Here is a 23,769-nt window from a genome sequence, read left to right on the forward strand (position 1 = left end):
GTCCCTAATCTCTCTTCCTTAAAGGCCTACAGGCCAGCATCAGACAGGGAGTTTTAAAAGAAATGCAAGTCTGAAGCGAGTATATCCAGGAGAAGACGGACGGTGCTCCTCTCTGCCTCTGGGACCGGTCCTCTTTTGCAAACCTCCCCCGATGGTCCAGCTTTCATGACCAGTGTCTTCCCAGCTCCTCCGCAGGTTGGGGGGTGGGGAGGAATCACCTCTCGCCCTGCCTGGGGTTGGCATCTTCCCCTGCTGGCTGCGGAGCGGGCAGCTCAAGGCACTTGGCTTCAGGGCCCGGTCTCCCTGCTCGGCCGGGAGGCACCGGGCTGCAGCTCGTAGAGACCAGGCCCTCAGTCCCAGTGAGGCCACCAGCGTGGAGGCCGCCCGGCTCAAAGGGCGTCTGCAGTCACAGGGGGCTGGGGCTCGGGGGGCTCGTGGTAGTAGGGCTGGAAGGGCCTCTCGTGGCGGCACAGCTCCATGGCGCGGTAGGTGTGCGAGAGCAGGTGGGGGAAGCGGGAGGTGAAGTAGCGCACGAAGTCGTCGGGGAGGGCGCCCAGCGTCTCCTGCACCTCCTCGGGCAGCTCCCGGTAGTGGTGCTTCTGCAGACGGGCGGACAGAGACACATGGTCGGCGGAGAGGAGCCCGTGGGACCCGGGCCAGACCCACTCGAGGAACACAGACTGTGAGGCTGGCTAAACGGACCACCCGTCCACTCCCTGGTCTCTTCCCCTTCTTTGGGGGAGGCCTTTGAGGCTGGTGTGGGGAGAAGAGGGAGGGGCAGTCAGGTGCAGAAAGGGCCCCCATAGAGGGACTTCATCGAGTGCTGTCCAGGCAGGGAGAGGGCACCATGCAAGCATATGGCGACTGAGCCCGCTTCCCAGAGCACAGCTCCCCGCCCCAGCATCCCTGAAGAGAAGGCTCATCCAGGGGAAGGAACAGCCGCTAATGTGTCCAGGGCAGTCACGGCCGCCCAGCCTCTGCGAGCTCCTCACTCCAGGGTGGCCGGAGCACCCATGGGGAAGGGATACGAGGAGGGGGCTGTGCAGCGGCCGTGCCCGGCCCCGCCGTGCGCCCTCGGCCCTCACCTTATTCCTCATGGCTCGGAGGAGATCTCGGACCGAACTGCCTTTATAAGTTCTGAATTTCCGCAGATCTAGGAAAAAAAAAAGAAGGGAGGCAATGTAATAAACCCACTAGATTCCAAAAGAAAACAGTTTCTGGGGCTCCTGGAGATGAAGCAGTCTTAGGACAGAAACAGGACCTAACTCCACCCTCATCGCAGATCCCCCCAATCTGAACCGGTGCAGCGCAGCTGCATGAGCCTGAATCCCGCCTCCCAGTCACGCCCGCGGTCAGAGATGGCCGCTGAGAGCGCCATGCCTGGCACAAGCCTGTCACTCTGAGAGACGAAGGAGGACGCGCCCGAGAGCAGCGGGGTGACTGGCCACCCAGACCCCAGGAAGCCTCGGCCCCAGAAGCGGCATTTGGAGCCCCACGCGGCCTGGAGTTGTCGCTCCCACGCCTGCTTCTCAGAAGCGCTCAGGGGAACCGCTTCCGCCCACAGGCGCCCGGGCGCCTCGCGGTCACCTGTCTGCAGGGGGACGGTGATGTTCTCCCGCCAGTCCATCTTCACCACGGCCCGCCCGCCGCGCTCCAGCTGCTTCACTATCGGGCCGTCCAGGGCCTCCTTCTCTATCCGGTCACTCACGTCCTGGGAGGGAGACAGGGCAACGGGGGACGGTCAGTGTGGAGGCGCCGAGGGCCGAGGACGGCCCGGCCACCCCTGCCTGAGCCGGGCAGCGAGGGTCCTGCCTGCTCCCAGGGAGCGGCCCCGCCTGCCGCTCGCTGAGGAGAGACCTCCCGGCTCCACCAGATGCACACTGTCCACAGGCCTGCAGCACCTCGCCCGCCTGTCACCCACACTACGTGCCACACGGGGCCACGTGTGCAATCTGTATTCACCGATGAACCAAGAAAAAGGTTCACTTGGATTGACACGCTGTGACTTCTGTGTGCCCACACACACAAAGCCATGACTGATGGGGGGAGGTTTATCATTCTTCAACCAAACAATTAGAAAACAACAGGAAGCCAAGACTTCTTTCGGAGGAGGAAAGCCAGTGGCAAGAGTATCGGGTCCAAAGGCCCCAGCTGTGGATCCAAATCTCGCTCTGTGTTTGAGGGGGTGGACCTGACCACGGGCCTCTCGGAGTCCCCATCAGTGAGACAGATCTGCTGAGCAGCTTTGTGGGGAGCACAGCCTTCATCTTTGATGAAGACAAAATCAGACCAGCTGACTGTCTAACTTGCAAAAGGAAAGCCCTGTGGGGAACTGATGGCCGACTTGGGTACAAGGGGGGCTTTCCTGGTGGCTCAATGGAAAATAATCCACTGTAATGCAGGAGACGCAGGAAACAGGGGTTTGATCCCTGGGTTGGGAAGATCCCCTGGAGCGGGGCATGGCAACCCACTCTAGCATTCTTGCATAAAGAATCCCATGGCGAGAGGAGCGTGGTGGGCTACGGTCCATAGGGTCACAAGGAGTCAGACATGACCAAAGCAACTAAGCATGCACTTGGGTACATGGGGGGCACTTGGAGCTGAACCACAGCTTGTGATACGGACGGAAGCCTGTATGTTCACAAGACATGTGACTGGAGACACTAAGAACTTACATCTCAACCCGGGGTGCGGTGAAGTTCCCTTTGCATGAGCTCTATTCCTGCTCTACATCTTATCATCAGCCAATTGACCTGGCTAATCTGGAGGTCCCTTGAAGACGTCTGCCCTCAGACATAACGTTACTGCATTCTTAGACTACGGTGTGACGTAGACATTAACACTTATGTGCACTGGGAAACCAAAAAGTATGTGTGACTCGCTCTACTGCAATATCTGGCTTATCACCAGGGTCTGGAGCCGAGCCTGCAGTATCTCCTAGGTCGGCCTGTATGAAGAAAATACATTGAGATGCCAACTGTGGTTCTCTTTTGGTTGTGGGATTATGGGTCATTTGTTTCATTCTTTGTTCTTTCCTATAGTTTATGGAAAGAAACGGGCAAGGTTAAATGAATATCTTTGATGAAGAAAACAAACATCTCCACCTGGAAGAACTGGAGCTGCTTTTCCAGGCTCCAGAAGAAAGGGTGTTTCAGCACATGCTTCGCTGATGGGCGCTTCTGGGGGTCCATGGCGATCATCTTCTCTATTAACTCCCGGGCAATGACGTCCTCTGCAGAGGAGGAAAACAGACACACAGCTCGTTATGACCAGCCTCAAGCTGCAAGCAAATAAATACCCAAAACCTTAACAGTCTGCATCCCTGCGACTCAAGGTTCTATTGACAAGTGAAAGTCGCTCAGTCGTGTCCAACTCTTTGCAACCCCATGGACTGTACAGTCCGTGGAATTCTCCAGGCCAGAATTCTGGAGTGGGTAGCCTTTCCCTTCTCCAGCGGATCTTCCCAACCCAGGGATCGAACCCAGGTCTCCCACATTGCAGGCAGACTCTTTACAAGCTGAGCCATAAGGGAAGCCCAAGGATGCTGGAGAGGGTAGCCTGTCCCTTCTCCAGCAGATCTCCCCAACCCAGGAATCAAACCGGGGTCTCCTGCATCGCAGGCAGATTCTTTACCAACCGAGCTATCAGGGAAGCATTGATAGCTACTGACAGAAACCCATTCCAGTAACATAAGACTTCGGCTAAGGAGGAGAGACCTCATCACGCAGTTAATGAAAAGGAGTGATCGGAAATACTCGCTATCAGAGTCTTGGGTGACACTGTCCTGCCTCCACACGCTGGACTGTGGGCCACCAGGATGACGTACTGGCTGAATGTGGATGGACATGGATAGAGAATCAAGATGAAGGTTAAAAACGAGCGTGCTATCCCTGGTGGTCCAGTCGTTGAGAATCCGCCTGCCAACGCAGGGGACATGAGTTCGATCCCTGGTTTGGGAACGAAGATTCTACATGCCACAAGGTCACTAAATCTGTGTGTCACTGTGCCCTAGAGACTGTGCTCCACAACGAGAAGCCACTGTGATGAGAAGCCTGTACATCACAACTAGAGAAAGCCCGCGTGCAACAAAGACCACCCAGTGCAGCCAAAAATAAGTCAATAATACGAAAAGAGCATGCTGCAAAATACTATGTACTATTTAACTCCACTTTTTATAAAAATATGAATATGTGTCTAGAGAGATGATCAGAATAATGTGTACAAAGGTACTGACCGCAGTCATTCATCACTGTGTAACGAATCTATGAGCCTTTATGCTAATCTGTTTTGTCTCCAGGGAATAAGGAAAATTAATCCATGAGCAAAATTGTAAGATAGTTTAAATCTTTTTAAAGGGCAGGAGCAGGTGTCACAGGCCGATAACAATGTGGGAAGCCCGTCAGTCAGGCAGAAAGGCTTGTCCTCACGCCTGGAGAGTGAGTACCCAGATCATCTGTCCCTAGACCAGGGTGACCTCCTGACTGCCAGCCAACACACAAGAGCCCAGTTTATGGGGCATGGCCCTTCTGTCTCCCCAAACATTGGGACAGGAAGGTACCGCGAATTGTTTAACCCTCAGGAGTCACAAACTGGAAAACAGAGGTCCCCAAAGGGGCCTTGCCCAGGTCACAAAGGTTGTCATGTGACCTCAGGAACCTAGGAGTTACTTGGCTTCAGGACACCCCACCCAGCCCTCCACCAGCTCTGGATCGAGTCCTTGGTTCACTGAGGCCCACTGGGCGAGCAGCTGGCAGGAAGGCCCTCTGGGGCTCAGAGCCAGCACCACCCCCACCCGCAGGGGCTGCTTCCAAGCCCCCGACTCTGCCACCTACTCACTGCACTTCTTGGGGTACAGGCAGTCGAGCCCTGCCTCCCCCCAGCCCCCACTCACCATGCTTCTCAGGGTGTAGGCAGTCAAGGCTGTAGGCACCCAGGAGGATGTTGGCCTGGCGTTGCAGGGACTTGCCAAAGGGGTGGCTGCCCTCAGATATCACATAGTAGAAGACGCAGCCCGCGGAGAAGATGTCCACCGTGTAGGTCTGAAAAGAAACGAGGGGCGTCAGATGCTCTGGAGGGTGGGGGAGTTCTCATTCTCACCTAGCAGCAGAGTGCAGCTGCTCGGAGCAGAGCTGGGCGTGGAGAACTGGGCTCTGTGGAGCCAAGGTGTGGGACGCTGGCTCCACCACTGGCCCCCGGAAGCCCCCTAGCCACTCAGCACCTCCGCATTTACAACCATGAAGTGAGGATGAGCCCACGGGGCTGCTGTGAAGACTGGCTGCGTCCTCACTGCTGGTCATTCTTTACCCAACCAGCTCGTCACTCCTCGAGGGCCGGGCTGCCTTTGCATCCCCGTGGTACCCCAGGTACACGCATGCAACAGGTCTTAACCTCTGTTAATAAATGAAATACAGCGTTTGGTGGGAATTCCCTGGCAGTCCAGATTAGGACTCTGCATATCACTGCTAAAGGCATGAGTTCGATTCCTGGTCAGGGAACTAAGATCCTGTGCGCTGTGTGGTTAGGCCAAAAAAAAAGGAGTGTTTCATTCAAAAACAGCTCCAGAAAGTGATTATTTGACAAGTTTCCAGTGTGTTCACTTTGATGGTATCTATTAACATGTCTCACTTATCCCATGAAACCATTCCGTGTCTAGAGATGAAACCAGTGTGTGTGACTTCTAGTTTGGTCTACGTGGGGTGTAACGCTGGGGTGCAATCCAAGCACGGCGTGGGTCCCTCATGCCAGGCCCCATCACTTGGATTTTCCACTAGATGACGTGAGGCTCTGGTGAGAGAAAGTCAGGAGCTGGTCACCTGCCTCACCGGAGAAAACACACCCTTCGCAAGAGCCTCGTGAGGTGAGAGGAGCAAACGTCACCATTCCCAGACGAAGACACAGAGCGGTTCGATGATAAGCCCAGGGTCGCTGCTGGGGAGTGACGAGCCAGGGCAAGACGCAGGTCTTATTGCCAAGTCCCATAAATTACTCTGTTGTCAGAGTGTTCCTGAGGTGGCCGACAGATTCAGTACAGGAGGGGCAAGTCCACCAGCGCCGACGTTCCCACCTAACGGCCGCTTCCCGCCCCCACGGGGAACGGCCGACGCTCCCTGTTCTCCACAGCCTGTGATGCTGGTGTCTCCAGCATCCCCTCCCTGATGCCGCCCCACGGGCTCCTGTCCTGCATGCGGGCCCCTCTGCCTCCAAACTCCAGAGCTCACCTCTAGGCTCAGTTATGCTCTTTCCCAAACTCATTTCTGCCTCTGGTCCTTGCAGTTTAAATCCTCCATAAGCTGATAAAACACACATGCTGCCAAGTCTGAGGTAAGTTGAGTCTTTAGTAAGACTTGATATGAGAAAGTTGCTACAAAAATTGCTGTGGGATTAGATGTGGGAGACTCAACTGTGAGCTAGACAGGACATAAATAGCTTGAGGCTAGGATTCCGCTCTCAAATCACTCAGGGGGTGTTTAAAGTGTCTGAGTCTCAGTGCAGAAGTCACCGAAGGCATTGTGAGCATGCTTTATGCAAGAGAGGAAATCAGCAAGTCCACTCAGTTGGACCCAAAGTCAAAAAAACACCTTGTTTTACAGCCAAGATTTCTCTTATTTAGAGAGTGACTTAAATTTAAAATTAAATGTTTACAGTGTGTATTTTCTTATGATTCTCTATCGTAGCTGACTTTTTTGATTAACAGACCAACTGCTGGTCCCCAGTGAATTAGATAAGATGGCTCTGGTGCATCTTATCTATTTTAGGATGGCTGATCCCATCCAAGTTTGCTCAGGAAGTGTCAGATAATCCTCCAGGGTCTTGGTGAGCTAGAAAGCAAGGTGCTCAGACATGACTGGGCTCTTAGCAGAAGAATGAAGAACCCAGCTCAAAGAGGCTCCAGTTGGGCAAATCTGGAACAATTTGAGTATCAAAAGGAATGGGAGCTATTTTCACAGACGTTTAAACATCTGATGAAGCTCAACTTTCAGGAACCAAGGACTGCCAGAAAATATTGGCCTCTACATTAAGCATTTAGATGCTTATCTGAAATCTGCTTTGTATAAAGAAATAGTATGGATAAATTGAACTGCACAAATTTTAAAAACTTGATTGGTATTAAAGCAGAAATTATAAGATTGTAAAAAAAAAAGGGGGGGATAGGAACAAAAACAAATAAGACTACACCGAGTTATATTACTTTTTTTTTTTTTTTAATCCATGAGTCCATAGTGACTTAAAAAAAAAAATAGAAAGGGCATAGAAAAATGTCAGCTAATAAATGTAGAATTTCAACTGAATGGAGTGATTCAGGCAAGGGATGCCAACGAATGCTGAATCATTACCTGAGTGACTGTTGGTATCAGGACACTGACATTCTGCCAGGGTGTTGCCCCACACAGTCCTGGCAAAGCGGATATGCCACTGTTAAACACCTGTGCCAGGTGGGCCAACTCGGCATCACCAGTAGGGGTACAGTAATAGTAATGGTACAACCTGAGTGTGGCTGTTCTTGTCCAAAACACTTAATTTGAATCCAACTGAACCTTTAGACCTACTGCTAGTTCACAAGAAATATAAGGAATAGATGGGCAAATTCAACATCACCAAGAGGAAATGGGTGAGTGAATCCTGAGTGGGGCATTCTACAGAGAAGCATCTGGACTCCTCAGAGAGCCACTGTCATGGGGCAGGAAAGGTGAGAGAACCGTGTTAATTAAAGGAGAGAAAATCAGGGACTTCCCTGGTGGCCCAGTGGTTAAGACTCCACACTCCCAACGCAGGGGGCCTGGGTCTGACCCCTGGTTGAGGAACTGTTCAAATGCCAAGCAACAAACACGTGGTTGGTCCTGGTTGACAAAATCCAGCTCTACAACAGACCTCTGGGGAACAACTAGGGAAACTTGAATATGGATTGAATACTAGGCATCCCGGAAACAGTAGTAATGGTTGAGGTGTAACCATGGTGAAGTGGTTAGGAGGTAGAATGTACTTGTCTTTGGGAGACAAGTGCTAAAGCATTAAAGGGTAAAAGGCTGGGAGGCCTGCCACTTTTGTGCAAGTAGTTTCAGGGACAGAGAGGCAGTGAAAAATACTGACAGAAGCTGAACTGAGGTAGAGGTACAGGGGCACTCACTGCTCTCAACTCTCTGTATTCTCAAAACAGAAAGTTGGAACACCAAAAATTTTAAAAAGAATGAAAATTGGAAGTCCGCTCACCTTATGCTAGCCCTGACTTCCGTTTCCCGAAACAGGGGGAAAGTGACTGGAAGAGTAGGAGGGGAGAAACACAGACCACGGCCCAGGAGGCAATGTCAAAGTGGCAGCACGCGCTGCTGGGAGAGTAGCTCTTTGCTAGAGAAACATCGCTCTCCAGCAGTGAGCGCCGCAGCCCGTCGGCAACTGGAGCTTCTGACTCCCGAAGGTACAAGAGGCTGGCTCCGCACTTTTCACAGAGTCAGGCCCATTACTCACGGGGTTCTCCTTGCAGTCTTCACTCAGCATCTCCGGGGCGATCCAACCTTCGGTGCCTGGCACCCCCGAGCGGCGGCTGAAGCTGTGCCTGCCCACGGCCAGCTTCTTGCAGAGGCCGAAGTCGGAGATCATGGCCTTGATCCTGCCGTGTGCGTTGGGCATGGAGAGGAGGATGTTGTGGGGCTTCAGGTCTCTGTGAACTAACAGAACAGCCCAGGTTAGTCCACTTCTTCCACCACGGGGACGCGCCCTCCTCAGATTCCCGAGAGACCCGCGGCTGCCTCTAAAGCTTCTAGTCTTCAAACGTGAAAGTCCTCGGGTATGTAGACAACTGGGACCCCGGCCATGCAGCAAAGAGCTTCAGCAGAGGCGAGGCTACCTGGGCAAGTCATCTCCCCGCCCGGCAAGGGGGGGCTTCTCACCGATGTTGAGGGAGTGCAGGTGGGCCAGGCCCGAGGTGGTCTGCTGCAACAGAGTGATGGGCTCCAGGCCGAGGTGGGCGAAATCCTTCTGCTCCACGTACTGCAAGAGGTACAAAGGCGGGGTCACCGCACGGGGCCCCCAGGGCTCAGCTCCTCAGCACACTTCTCTCATTCTCTTTTTAAAAGTGATTCAATTTTATTTAGAAACACTCTGCCTGAAGGCTTTTGCTTTAATTAACATCTGGTATTGGGTCAGTTTGTTTACTCTTATCATATTTTAAGAAAGAAATGAGAATTTTTACTGACGTTTTCTACTTCCATCTTTTCCAGCAGACTTTCTCCTGAAGTTATAGGCTAACTTATACAAGCAAACAAGGCTCCAGTTTACTAGTTTATAATGAGATGATGAAAGGGTAAGAAACCCAAGTTCATTGCCTTCTATAGTAAACTCTACGATGAGGCCAAATGATACTCAAACAGTTTTACAGCCTTGAAACTGAGCAAAAGGGATTCGATGGATGATCTTAATGACTCCAGTCATCAACTAGCATCCTCCTAGCTCACACCAGCCCTGACCAGGGACAAGAGGAAGGACTAACCATGTTTCCTGGAAGCCAAGAGGGAGAGAGATGCCACCTGCAACCAAAGACTTTCCCAGGCAGCCGAGGGGACCACACAATTAAAGTTTGGGTGGGGACTTCCCTGGGTGTCCAGTGGCTAAGACTCCAAGCTCCTAGTGCAGGGGGCCCAGGTTGGATCCCTGGTCATGGAACTAGATCCCACATGCTGCAACTAAAGTTTTACGCGTACAGCAACTAAGAACTGGTACAGCCAAGTAACTACACTGAAAAAGCTGGGGAGATGAAAATGCACTATATTCCATTGCTTGTGGCTAAGCGCGTACATACCCTTGTCAACATGCAGCAAACGGTACATTTAAAACTAACATATGTTAATGTAACCTTAATCAAGCTGATAAAAGTAAGTGAACAACAACAAAAAAAGCAGGCAGTCCCTAAGCGCGCCGGCGCTGTGGGGGAGGCACGGGGCGCTCACCTCCTGCAGCGTGGCCGCGCACAGCTCGATGGCGATGTACTGGAACTGCCGGTCCCTCTCGGTGCAGAAGTAGCGGATCACGTTTGGGTGCTCGTCCGACTCTCTCAGCAGCTGGACCTCACGGTCCGCGAAACTGAAGCACTCGGGGAGGATCCTCTTGACGGCCACGTCGCGGTTGTCAAACATGCCCCTGCCAGCCGACGAGGGGAAGGCGGGCTAAGGAAATGCCCGGCGAGCACTGGCCCACGGGGCTCCTTCCACCGACGCAGCAGCTGCCTCTGCAGCCTCGTGGCCCACAGTGTCCCGACAAACCACCCGGAGGCCCCGTGGCCATCACTACCCTCCCGGGGGGAGCTCTTCTGTCTGGTCACCGTGATGACCCCCAGTGCCCCGGGAGCCAACAGGAGCTCCCACATGAGACCATGGGGGTCCGTGGCTCTCCAGGCCACTCACCGGTATACAATCGTGCCCTCAGCTCCGTGGCCCAGGACATCCTTTGGACAGAAGGAGATTTTCCCAACCATCACCATGCTGGTCTCCTCATCTGGGTCAAAACAGGGAAAAGAACAGATGTGACCTAAAGAACCTTGAGGCCAGAGTAGCTGTGAGCTCCCTGAGCTCAGATCGAGGGACGAAAATTTAGAGGGTTTACACCCCTGGGACCCTGGTGAGCAGGAGCCCCTGGGTCCGCTCCCCACGCTTGCCCAGGGCCGCCTCCTCCCTCGGTCTCCACCCTCTGTTCCTGCTTTACATTAATTACTGTGAGGATGGGAGCCTGAAGACAGGGCTTCTTTACAGGTCAGCCTAAAGGTCTGTACCTGAAACACTCAGGTAATGACGGGGGCGGGAGGCATGTGAAGTGGAGAGACCAGTAGCAGAGTCTCCAGCCTGAGACCCAGGACTCTGAGGTCTCCTGCCCTGGTCCTGCGTCCATCCCCCCAGAACATCAGCCCCAACAGCCAGCCTGAGCCCACCTCCCCAAGGGAAGCGGCTCCACAGCTGCACGTGTATGCGTGGTAACTGGCCAGCCTGGGGGATGCTCTCGACCCAGGCACCAGGGTAGCTCGATCAGCAGCGACTCCCAGCCCCAGCAGAGCGAGACAGAGGGAGGGGTGCTACGGTGGCCCCTGGGAAAGAAGCCCTTTGAGGGGGGAGAGGCTGAGCGATGGGGCAGAAGCCCAGCCCCCGAGTCGGGGGATGGTAGGAGGGGGTGAGACCTCAGCAGACCCTTGGGAACATCATAAACCCATGGAGACCCCCAGGAGGCGCGGGGGGCTCTGCGGTCCTCAGGCTGTGTTTCCACGAAAGAGAAGACGGCAGCTCCCTTTACCCTCGTCGTCCTGCTCCGGGAAGGGGCTGGTGACAGCCTTGGAGGTGGAGCCGGTGGAGTGGAGCGAGTGGTTGGAGGCTCGGGGGGACGTGTTGGGGCTGCTGGTGGCCGAGCTCTCCGAGTACTGGCCAGACGAGTCCTGGAGCTCGGCGTCCTGTGCTGCATCCCCGGGCGGGTGGAAGGGCAGCTGCTGCTGCTGCAGGAGCTGGATCTTCTCCAGTTCCTTCTGGAACTGCTGGTGCTGGAGCTGCCGCTGCTGGTGGATGCTCTAGGAAGAGAAGCACATGCCCGGGGCAGTGCAGCCGCTCCCCCGGCGGACTGGCGGGCGTGGGAGGGCAGGCTGCCCATGGCAGAGGGGCGGGCGACACTGGACGTGACCCTGGGGGTGGGACGCGACCGGTAAGAAGGCAGCAGAGGGCAGGATCGGTCAAGGACTGGCTGGAGGTCTTCCTGCCTGTCAGACTTCCTAGGACAGCCCATTCCCCCGACTGGAGGGGCCGGCAGCAGCAGCCGAGGAGGGATTCTGATGTAAGTGGAGGACTCGGCCAGGTGGAGGGGGTTCCGTTCAATTCTACAGTTCTGGGGCTTTTATGAAAGTCTGGGGGAATTCTCTGGCAGTCCAGAGGTTAGGACTCTGAGCTTTCACTGCCGAGGGTGCGGGTTCAATTCCTGGTTAGGGTGCGTGCTAAGTTGCTTCGGTCATGTCGGACTCTGCGACCCCATGGACTGTAGCCCGCTGTCCCTGGGACTCTCTAGGCAAGAATACTGGAGTGGGTTGCTGTGCCCTCCTCCAGGGGATCTTTCCAACCCAGGGATTGAACCTGTGTCTTGTCTCTTATGTCTCCTGCATAAGCAGGTGGGTTTTTGTTTTTTTTTTTACCATTAGTGCCACCTGGGAGTGTAGCCAAAAAAATTAAAATCATGAAAGCCTGAGGATTGTTGCAAGAGTGAAACCAAACAGGAAGAATGGGTACCAGGTGTCTGAGGGCACAGCAGGCACGGAGAAGACCTGGCCGTGCTGTCTACCACGGCCATGCACTTGGTGGAGGTTTGTGCAAAGATCGGCAGCAGTGCAGAGGTGAGGACGCTGGGTCTGAGATGTGGGCAGCCTGGCCGAGGTCGGGCTCCCAGTTCACCCCGCTGCCTTCCCCACACCCACACTCCTCTCATTTAGTCTGAACAAGGCATTCCATCCTAGTTTGAAGTGGCAGCGACTGTGATTATTAATTGTCCCCATGCGTGGGAAGGTGACTGTAAGGATGGGTGTGTAGCCAACACTCTCCTGGGAGTTTTCTGGAGAGCTCGCTCTCTCTTTTTCAACTTGGGTTGCAATTCTGGAAATTCCATCTAGTAGCTGGGTTACCTCGGGAGAGTTACTGAACTTCCCAGAGTATAGTTTCTTTCTTTGTGGTTAGGGGATAAATAGGGTTTCCCTGGTGGTGCTAATGGTAAAGAATCCACCTGCCAACACAGAAGACCGGAGAGACACATGATTGATCCCTGGGGTGGGAAGATCCCCTGGAAAAGGAAATGGCAGCCCACTCCAATATTCTTGTCTGGGAAATCCCATGGACAGACCCTGCCCCTTGGCTTGTGGGATCTTAGCTCCCCGACCAGGGATGGAACCCAGGCTCTGGGCAGTAAGAGAGCAGAGGCTTAACCACTGGACTGTCAGGGAATTCCCATGTGTAGTCTTAAAGAAGAAAACACAGTTAAGTATTTAAAATGATCGGCAAGCAAGGTTTCCAAATCAATTTTTACAGTCAAACTGTAAGTTGTAAGTACAAAACTGTACTTTCCTGAGAAGTGAGCATCTCTTTGATTACAATGTATTTGAAGGTAAGCCAATATTGACTCTTCAGTGGGAAAAGAAGCGTATTTGCTTGTTTGTTGCCTTTGTCTGGACCTCACTGACAGGCAAAGGTTCAGAAACGTGTGGGCGGGGTTGGGGGGAAGGAGCAGAGCCTTACCAGGGGGTAGGTGATGATGAAAGCCACCCAGCCGATGAGCAGGAAGGTGCTCAGGATGATGGTGGCCATGTCCTTGAGCACGGAGTCCACGGGGGCCTCGGGCTTGGCAGGGGCACGATCGAACTTCTCTTCCACGGCCGGAGAAACCGTGGTAGGTGCGTTTTCTGAAGTCTGGTCAACCAGGCCGATGACCTTATGTGGGAGAGAGTGGCGACATCACTGCTCCATTTCCAGCCAGATATAAAAGAGCCGAACAATCAGGAGAAGCCGTGACTCAGCTCAGATGGGAGTGGGGTTTAGGGGAGAATGGATACAGGTATGTGTATGGCTGAGTCCCTTTGCTGTCCACCTGAAACTATCACAACATTGTTAATCACCTATACTCCAATACAAAATAAAAAGTTAAAAAAAAAAAAAGAGAAGCCATGATTACTTATGAGGAATGACTATGCTGTGAAATATGTTGGATTGTTTTCAAGGCCCACCCAAGACCACAAAGCCAGATAACTGTTGCCCTTTTCAAAGCAACTGCCTTGAGAGGCCATGTGCTATTGCAGTGATGGAATCATTACTCAAAAAAACGGTTTTTAGAGAAATACTTTTGAAAGTGCCTTCACATGCAATATTCTTTCGAAAATCCTTATTAAAGGCAAAACCCTCCTTGGATAGTAGATTTGCTGTTTGGGGAAACTGAAATCATCGGTAACAAGTCTGGTAGAAAGCTGGTGGTCCACTTGATAACAGCATTTCACATTAAAAAGGAAAACACACAATCACACAATCTAGGAAGTAATAAAGCAGCTTTCCAACGTTGCTTGTAAACTTTCAGTGCGACTCCAAGCACAAAACCATTTATTCAAACAGTCCACTATATTTCAAAGTTTTTAAAAAGCTTTAGGGTCCTTTGTTAGGCCCCAAATTAACTCAGATAAAGTGGAGTTTTTCTCAAACTCTTCAGAAACTCTAGGACTTCTAGAAAAATGCATTGATTTGTTCTGGGACATCTACTTGTCCAGGCGTGCTTCAATTATTTGCTGGATGAGATGGACACACAGCCTCCTTGGCACCCCCATGCACTCACGCCTCCCTCCGCCTCCTTCGGGCCCACCGCTGCCTGTGGGGGTGTGTGGGTGGCCTGGCTAGTGGCAGCTGAGGAATGTTTGCTGACCATGTGACCAGAGACATACCACTCATTTGGTTATATTTGCTCAAGTGTGTTTGTTTTACAAAGTTACTCTTCAGTTCAGTTCAGTTCAGTCGCTCAGTTGTGTCCGACTCTTTGCAACCCCATGAATCGCAGCACACCAGGCCTCCCTGTCCATCACCAACTCCCAGAGTTCACTCAAACTCACATCCATCGAGTCAGTGATGCCATCCAGCCATCTCATCCTCTGTCGTCCCCTTCTCCTCCTGCCCCCAATCCCTTCCCAGCATCAGGGTCTTTTCCAGTGAGTCAACTCTTTGCATGAGGTGGCCAAAGTACTGGAGTTTCAGCTTTAGCATCATTCCTTCCAAAGAACACCCAGGGCTGATCTCCTTTAGAATGGACTGGTTGGATCTCCTTGCAGTCCAAGAGACTCTCAAGAGTCTTCTCCAACACCACAGTTCAAAAGCATCAATTCTTCGGCGCTCAGCTTTCTCTATAGTCCAACTCTCACATCCATGCATGACCACTGGAAAAACCATAGCCTTGACTAGACGGACCTTAGTCGGCAAAGTAATGTCTCTGCTTTTGAATATGCTATCTAGGTTGGTTATAACTTTTCTTCCAAGGAATAAGCGTCTTTTAATTTCATGGCTGCAGTCACCATCTGCAGTGATTTTGGAGCCCCCCAAAATAAAGTCTGACACTGTTTCCACTGTTTCCCCATCTACTTCCCATGACGTGATGGGACCGGATGCCATGATCTTCATTTTCTGAATGTTGAGCTTTAAGCTAACATTTTCACTCTCCTCTTTCACTTTCATCAAGAGACTTTTTAGTTCCTCTTCACTTTATGCCATAAGGGTGGTGTCATCTGCATATCTGAGGTTATTGATATTTCTCCTGGCAATCTTGATTCCAGCTTGTGTTTCTTCCAGTCCAGCGTTTCTCATGATGTACTCTGCATATAAGTTAAATAAGCAGGGTGACAATATACAGACTTGACATACTCCTTTTCCTATTTGGAACCAGTCTGTTGCTCCATGTCCAGTTCTAACTGTTGCTTCCTGACCTGCATACAGGTTTCTCAAGAGGCAGGTCAGGGGGTCTGGTGTTCCCGCCTCTTTCAGTCTTAATACCAGACAAATGCCCGCCAGAGTATTTTAATGGACTTTCAGAGGACTCTTTGCTCAAGATGGAACGATTGTATAGGAAAATCTCCATGACAGCCATCTCTGAGTGTTAGATTAAGGGTATTGTTTAATTTTCTTTTTAAACTTTTGTTTTCTAGGTGTTTAATAACAAATATGCTAGGCTTTACTCAGATCAAAATCAGATCCAGATTTTAGGGCCCTGATCCCCCTCCAACCTGGCTGCCTCCAGAGACGAGGGACAACTCAGCACGTCCCAGAATCTTAAACGTCCATGTGATTTTCTTTCCGTTTCCCTCTGGATAAAAATCTAAATCTCTAACGTGAATTTGATATGATCACAGCCCTCCCCCCACATCAGCCAGTTACTCCCCTCTTTCTCTGGCCCTGCCCACAGGCCCTTCTCAGTCACAGGACCCCCACCGGCAGGCTGCAGTATCCTCCAAGCCCGAATGGCCTTTGGACCCCGACCCCCAGCTCCCACCCTCCTGCAGCCTCCACACCTGCTCTGTGCCCCAGAGGCTACGCACATGGGCGAGGCGATGGTCTCCCCGCTCCCTGGCTTCCACCAGCAGATGAGACGGGGCTGGAGTTCTGTGGGGCTGCCCAGTGTCTTTGCTGGAGCTCCAGGCTCCACTCCCTCCCCACTGGCTTCAGGCTCAAGTATGCCCTGAGCACCCCAGAACTGCCCATGGAGTGAAGGAAACCCCCCTTGAGTCATCCTAGTTTGGGTGGTCGTCTGCTTCTGGCTGAGACCCTGAGAGCAGGCTTCATTTCCCCGGGCTCAGGAGGGCGACCTGGGCCGAGTCGGGCGGGCTTCCTGAGTGCCCACACCCACTCAGCAGGCGCCCTGGGTACCTGCCAGACCGAGCGGCCAGAGCAGGCCAGGCCTGGCTGGAGAGCACCTCAGCCTCCCACCTGCTCTCTCGGCCAGCTCTCCCCTCACTGCCCGGCCTAGAGCACGGCTCCTGTGCAGTCACCTGACCCTGTCTCCCACGGCTCCCTGCCGGGCATCCTACAATCCCGTCAGGCTGTCTCCTCAGCCCCAGAGACGGACGCACAGGGTTCACCCTGCTCCAGGCCTGCACCTCCACCTGCGTCCCTCCAGCGCGCCCACCGCCTCTCCCACAGGCCCCCTCCCACTGTCGGCCCTCAGCACTTTGCTGTGGATTCTCCTGTACCCCTGCCCCTCCTGAGTGGCCCTAAAGGCAGGACAAATGCCTTATTGCCCAGCCTCTGACTTGGGGCCCGGTGACCAACTGTCCATGTCCCCACTCACCTTCTCAAAGCTCTTCTTCTCCGAGTCGGCAGGAATCACGTTCTCCCGGTGTTTGGGCAGGTTGTTGGGGAAGCGCTCCAGCATTTTGGTGGATGCCGACAGTGGGGTTTCGTGGTGTCCTGCAAGAGGAAGCATGGCCTCTAATGAGAATGGTTTCCTCACGTGGTGGTCACACTTGACGCTCAACTGAGACATCAGTCGTCACCCAGAGAGGGGCCTGCAATGCAAGTGCTCACGTGACATCAGTCACCACCCAGAGAGGGGCCTGCGATGCAAGTGCTCACGTGTGTAAAGGCAGAGAAGGTGAGAGCTAGGGACTGGAGGAACTCCACCAAGACAGAGCTTTTACCTTCGAAGGCCATGAATCCAGTATTCTGAATCTCACAATAAGGAGCAAAGACGTGGCCCTGTCATGAGAAGGACTGCGATGTCCAGGACACACTCAGAGCAAGGCACAAGTGTGCGCACGCGCGCGCGTGTGTGTGCTCAGTCATGTCCAACTCTTTATAATCCCATGGACTACAGCCCGCCAGGTTCCTCTGTCCATGGGATTCTCCAGGAAAGAATACCTGGATTCTTGGATTGCCATTCCCTTCTTCAGGGGATCTTCCTGACCCAAGGATTGAACTCGGGTCTCCTGCATTGCAGGTGGATTCTTTACCGTCTGAGCCCCCAGGGAAACCCCCAAGGACTAGTCTGAGCTATATAAACTTCTCATCTGGAGAAATCCCCTTGAACTCTCCCTCTAGGTCAGTTCTCTATCTACACCGTCAACACTGCTCATTAAGGGAAGCCTAGGTTTGTTTTGAGACATCAAGTTCCCTCATCTTTCAAGGAACACCGAGATGCAGGATTTCCTGAACTGGTTGCCTGCTTCAGACCTCTGACTCACACTTGCCAGTGGGGCCCAGGGATCTGACCCGGGAGTGTCTCCAGGTACCTCTGAGGCTTGGGAACAGGAGACCCTCAAGCTAAAAGGAGTGAGGCTGCCCCTCCACGTGCCACCCTGTGCTGTGGCGCTCTGCCTGCTGCTCTCCTGGTTCTAAGCCCTGCCCCTTGGCCGGGCACCTCCCAACACACTGGTGAGCCCGAATCCCCTCTTCTGCCCACAGGCCTTATAAACAGGCCTTCCCCTAGCGGAGCCTTTAGCAGCATTACGGAGGGCACTCTGAACCCGTTGTGCTACAAACGTGACTGTGAGATCCTGAAACACTTCTGCGCAAACAAGACCTGGTCATCTGTTTTTCCAAAAGAGCCAGGAAGCCTTTTTTTCTGGATCTTTCATGGTCTCACATATGTATTTCCTCAGTTTCCAGTAGCTTTTCTTAATTTCACCTCTGGCTGGGCTGGGTCTTTGCTGCTACACTCGGGCTTTCTCTAGCTGTGGCGCCAGAGGCAGTGCGTGGGCTTTCCCGGGATGGGTTCTCCCGCTGCAGAGTACAGGCCCTAAGCGCAGGGCCCTAGCAGCTGCGGCGCGTGGGTTTAGCGGCCCCAATGTACGTGGGGTCTTTCTGGGGCAGGGGTCGAACCCGCGTCCCCTGCATTAGCAGCTGGATTCTCAACCACCGGACCCACAGGGAAGCCCAGTTTCCAATAATTTTTTCATTCTTAACCACTGGTAGACAGTCAATGCAACCCGTAATTGCTACATAAAACCAAGTGGCCCTGTGATTTTAACGGCCTCTGCCCATTAGTTCTTTTTTTCCTCTGCTTTGGGCCCATTCACAACATGCTTTCCAAACTACATCTGTTCAGAAAAAAGGGTAGAATTATTTTGTTATCTCCTATGCTCATTATTTGGTAAAAATAATAACCAGGAGAAGAATGGAACAAGAAGTCAGGATGAACAAAGAACAGCAAGGCCTGGACGATGACGGCAAAGGGACCCATGGGGGCTCCAGGGCATCTCGCTTCCTCTCTGTGATGCCCAGTTACGGCCCCCTTTGGTGTGTAAAGGGAGAGATGACACCCGAAGGCAGCGAGTGTGACCGAAGAAGGCAGAGGTGACAGGAGCTGCGTCTCTGGTGGGCGTCCCAAGTAACTAGAGTAACCCCCACCCAGATGCCACTGCCTGGCTGCCTCCCGGGTGTGCAGGCTCCTCGGCGGCTCCACCTCCCGTTCCCGGCACCCCAGGCCTGACCTCTCTCTGCTCTGGCCCCAGCCCGCACGAGCGCTGGGGGAGAACAGTGGGGAGAAAGCTCATCAGCCCCTGTACTGCACCCCCTCCGGGGCTTGGAGATGGCAGGATCGGGGAGTAGACGCCACATAGGAAGGGCAAACCCGATTAAGAAAACTCCGTGTTGCTCTAGTTACTTGGGATGCTCGCCAACAGCTCCTGTCACCTCTGCCGTCCTCGGTCACACTGACTCACGGGGGCCTCCAGCCTAGGGGCCAGCAGGGATGGCAGCAGAAATAGAAGAGAAGGGGAAAGGGGCCATCCCACACCCCCGGGACTTCTGCCTGCTGCGGCTCCTGGACCTCAGTCCAGCCTCTGACTCTCTTCCAGCCTCAGTCCCTCCTGGGTCTTCAACTCATTCCTCTCCAACCCCCCCCCCCGCCCCCGCCCCGCTCGCCCACACCAACTCCCAAGTGAATTCTTCCTCAAAGGACGCCTGCTTCCTTGACTCTTAACTGGATATAACAAGGGTGCCGACCTTGCAAAGGGGTCATTTGTGGGAAATAAGGAAATACTCGAAAGTGCCTGGCACAGACATCCAACACACGTCAGATCGCTGCACAGAGCTTGCAATATTTAGTACTGGGATTTTGGAACATTAGTCAAATGATTTCTGAGAACTGACTTGGTAATACAGCTAGCCTGTTTTGTTTTCCTTGAGGTTAAAATAGTCCACGGTCTGAAAAACCAGCGTGGACAGGCTCCGAGCACAGAGCTGAGGGCTGTGACTGGTAATGTTGTCTCTTGGCCACAAGGGGGCAGCAGGTCGTCGCCGGCGCCCCGAGGAGCTGACTTACCAATGAGCAGCCAGTAGTTCCGCAGGTAGTTGAGCTTGCTCTTTCCTTTGAGCCCGGGGTCGAACTTCAGGTCTGTGCTGGGCGTGATCACACACTCCCCTTTGTCCCCAATGGTGACACCGTCGGTCTGGGGGCCTTCCAGCAAAGGAAGGGTGCTGCCCCGGGGCTGTGAAGACAGACCAGAGTGGGGTTAGGGGTAGCCATTAGGACAGCAGTATTCCCGTGCAAGGCTGGTTGGGAAGGCAGTTCAGTTCAGCCGCTCAGTCGTATCCAACTCTTTGTGACCCCATGGACTGCAGCACGCCAGGCTTCCCTGTCCATCACCAACTCTGGGAAGGCAGAGCGGGACTCAAAGGCTCCAAGATGGGGCAGGAGCAGCCCTTCCCCCAGGGTGTGACAACACTGCCCTGATGTCTTTTAAAATTTGGCTGTCTTTCTATTTATTTATTTACTTATTTATGCCACACTGTGCGGCATGTGGGATCTTAGTTCCTGGGCCAGGGATCGAACCTGTTCCCCTGCAGGGGAAGTATGGAGTCGTAACCACTGGGACTCCAGGGAAGTTCCTTGGACGTCTTTTGAAATGTGGACATCTCTCTAAATCTGGGAACAGGGAAACAGGAAGGGTGTGTGTGGAATTCCACGAGGGTACTGTGAGAAGCAGATATAAGTGATGGAATTCACACATGGTACAAGTGACCGGGGTGCGGATGTTCCAGCTGCGAGCCCAGGGCTGGCTCGGGCACCACTGGACCCTGGCAGGCCCTGCCCTGAGCAGCTGACAGACTCACTGGGAAGACAGGAGACACCAACCAAACAGCTCAAACACCGTAAGGACCAAAACAGCAGCCCGGACGGTGATGCCTCAAACTCTCAGAGACAGGGCGCTTGAGGCGATCTGGCAAGGCTGGAGGAGGCTGGACCAGTCACCAAAGGACGCCCAGGATTTGAGGAGGAAAAGGGAAGACAGGAGTACAATCCAAGTGTGAGGCGCAGCCCGAACAAGGGCTGAGAAAGATGGACAGGAAACTCTTAGAATTCAGGGAGGAGAGGGACAGTGCAGCCCCCACCATGATACCAGCTGTGGGGCGGACGGGCACTGCGGGGCGGGCCTGCAGGGGGCCTGAACCCCAGCTGGGGAGTCTAGACTGGAATCCAAAGGCCAAGGGGAGCAACCGGGGCTTCCCAGGCCCAGGCAGCTGCCTCAGTCACAAGACTCTGCTCATGAGGCAGAGCGCGGCACATGCACAAATTATCTCTGAGGATTTAGGATGCGTGTCTTGTGTCCTTAACAGGATGTTGGTGTATCATTCAGCTGTTCTTTGCTGAAATGGAACAGGAGTGCGTTGAGGTTGCCTCCGTGAGCCCCACCCCCCAGCCCCCAGAGTGGACTTACCACAACAGCGACGCCCTCGTGTACCATCGAGGGGGAGGCATAGAGGCTGGTGGAGTATTTCCCCACATACAGGGTGGGCCTAGGAGACAAACAGACATGTGCAGGCCACTGTCATTTAATCTCTGGACCCACCAAAGGGGGCTTTCAGGAGAGAGTCACAGCCCTGACTACCACCCCAAGGAAGAGGCACACGAAGCCCCAAGCTCTGAGCATGAAGAGGGTGGGAGGCAAGGGAACTGCCCTGGGCTCGAGGAGAGCGGGACCACGAGCCCTGATGTCACTGATGCCTTTGCCGGGCCACCTGCCTGCAGCCCGGGTTTCCTCAATTGCAGGTGGCAGGTCTGCACCGGCCCATCCCCGCTTCTGCCCTCAGAAGGGACCCTGAGCAATGATCACCCGGGAGAGACTGAGGCTGGAAGGCATGCAGACACCCCACAGTCTCTAAGTCGGCCCAGCCAGCATACTTTGATGACTGACGGGCCACCAGAATCCCCACCATGATGGCTGTGGACGCCTAAAGATTATAGAGGTTCTACAGAAGCCTGGAGAAAAGTCTTATCTGAATGCTTGAAGCAAAGGGGCTGCACAGGATATTCCAACTGGGTGAGACTTCTGGTGGGTGGTCTGTCCCTGTCGGGGGCACTGAGGAGGCGAGGGGACCTGGCTTTTGTCTGTGGTCGTCATGAGTGTGAAAACACGAGGCTGCACGTCCAGACCCTGCTAACTCGGGTTACTATCAACAGCCAGTCTTGGGGGTGGGTCACCCACTAAATTCTCTAAACCTCTCTCAACAAACATCTTATCTGAACAGTGCTATGAACTCAGAGAACATTTCACGCTCACTTGATCATCTCCACGGCTCAGCAACATGGGAAACGGAGGCTCAGCAAGGCTAAGTGACAGGGTTACAGGCTGTTCACAGGTGGGGGTGGAGAAACAGGCCTGAGTCTTAGACACACACATACCCTAACACTTTTTTTCCTGATTTTTAAAGCAAATACAACTTACAAAAAAATTTTTGGAAAATACAGAAAGCTAAAAACTAAATAGCCTTCCCCGTGTTCCCACCACCAGAGAGAGGTTTGATGGCGCTGCAGCTGCACTGGCAGTCTCTTTGCTGTGTCCTTCCATAATTTTGGCTTCCCCCATGTCTCAGGGGGTAAAGAATCTGCTTGCAGTGCAGGAGATACAGGAGATGTGGGTTAGATCCCTGGGTTGGGAAGACCCCCTGGAGAAGGAAATGGCAACCCACTCCAGTATTCCTGCCCGGGAAATCCCATGGACAGAGGAAGCTGGTGGGCTGCAGGCCATGGGGTCACAAAGAGTTGGATGGGACTGAGTGACTAAGCACCCTAGCACCCATAGTTTCAATTTATTTAATGCTCAGGAATCTGAAGCATCCAGGGGTGCCCACTTCTTCTGAGGTTTCTGAACGAGCTGTTCTCGGCTGTTTATATTTCTCGTGGCTTCAGGGATGTCTGCCCCAAGCCCTGGTGCCCAGTGCCTGGTACAGCACACCGCTGCAGGCCCAGAACGCCGGGGACGCAGCCCCTGCCTTTCCTCCCCGAGTCCTGGACTCACGTCAGCTTGCTCTTGGCCTCTGTCTCCTTGGGGAAGGGGTACTTCCACTTGGTAATGCGCCCCACTTCCCCCGACATGAAGGTCAGGTAGCGCAGGGTCTCCACGGCGACGTTGATGTGCATCACCTTCCGCAGACCCTCGCGCTGCCAGATGTAAAAGGCCACCACGGGGGAAGCGTAGTTTTGGATCCACAGGACGTCCCCAGACTCGCTGTCCACCGTCACCACCAGCCCATCGCCATTGGACACAAAGTGGGACATCTCTGTACGGATCAGATAAACACGGCATGTCAAGTCTCACCTCAGCTTGCAGCCACATCCTCCGTGCTCTTGCCAAGCTGCAGTCACCTGACCAGAGGAAACAGGCCTTCTGGAGTGTTCTCAGAATGCCTCCCAACAACTCTGCTAGCTTTCAGTGAATCTGCTCAGGCTCTACTACAGCAAGAGCTGCCTGGTTTATAAACCGGAGACAGGGTCACCCTCTCACTTGGCGGTGTTCTTTTTTCACTTGGTAATTCAAGTCAATTAGTGGGTTTCGCTGGTGGCTCAGATGGTAAAGAATCTCCTGGGTCGAGAAAATCCCCTAGAGAAGGAAATGGCAACCCACTCCAGTATCCTTGCCTGGAGAATTCCACGGACAGAGGAGCCTGACAGTCCACGGGGTTGCAAGGGTCAGACACGACTGAGTGACTGACACAACACACATAATTAGTGGGAGTAAATAGTGCAGGGAAGGGAACCAGAGGAGAGCCTGTGAACCTGGCGTTTTACAGCCATCCTTTCAAAGCTACCACTCAAGCTGGAGAGTCAGGGCTGACCACTGACACTGCCCGCACGAGGCCCAGAGGACATCTGTCAGCCTTTCAGGTACCAGTGTTAAGATGGCAAAATTGGCTTTTAGTTTTCATTTGAGCTGGGGGGATGTTTTCTAGAGAAATAACTTGGGAATGAGCCACAGTTATGGAGGCAGTTGTTCATATCAAACTGACATTTAATTCTGCTTCC

At 53.4% G+C, this 23,769-nt stretch overlaps 1 protein-coding gene across 1 annotated transcript in view; it reads right to left on the bottom strand.

The window, feature by feature from the left end:
• Window positions 1–267: 267 nt before the first annotated feature.
• Window positions 268–23,769, bottom strand: part of ERN1 (endoplasmic reticulum to nucleus signaling 1) — a 79,280-nt gene continuing 55,778 nt past the window's right edge. Inside the window, 15 exon segments of the mRNA XM_068977496.1 lie at window positions 268–599; window positions 1,086–1,153; window positions 1,588–1,711; window positions 3,105–3,232; window positions 4,892–5,039; window positions 8,464–8,663; window positions 8,886–8,985; window positions 9,942–10,131; window positions 10,395–10,485; window positions 11,272–11,539; window positions 13,242–13,433; window positions 16,816–16,934; window positions 19,789–19,954; window positions 21,185–21,263; window positions 22,766–23,027. Of these exon segments, the coding sequence (XP_068833597.1) occupies window positions 390–599; window positions 1,086–1,153; window positions 1,588–1,711; window positions 3,105–3,232; window positions 4,892–5,039; window positions 8,464–8,663; window positions 8,886–8,985; window positions 9,942–10,131; window positions 10,395–10,485; window positions 11,272–11,539; window positions 13,242–13,433; window positions 16,816–16,934; window positions 19,789–19,954; window positions 21,185–21,263; window positions 22,766–23,027 (2,345 nt within the window). The 3' untranslated portion in view covers window positions 268–389.

The sequence above is a fragment of the Capricornis sumatraensis genome, chromosome 8 (assembly GCF_032405125.1).
Source record: "Capricornis sumatraensis isolate serow.1 chromosome 8, serow.2, whole genome shotgun sequence".
NCBI classification, from domain to species: Eukaryota; Metazoa; Chordata; class Mammalia; order Artiodactyla; family Bovidae; genus Capricornis; species Capricornis sumatraensis.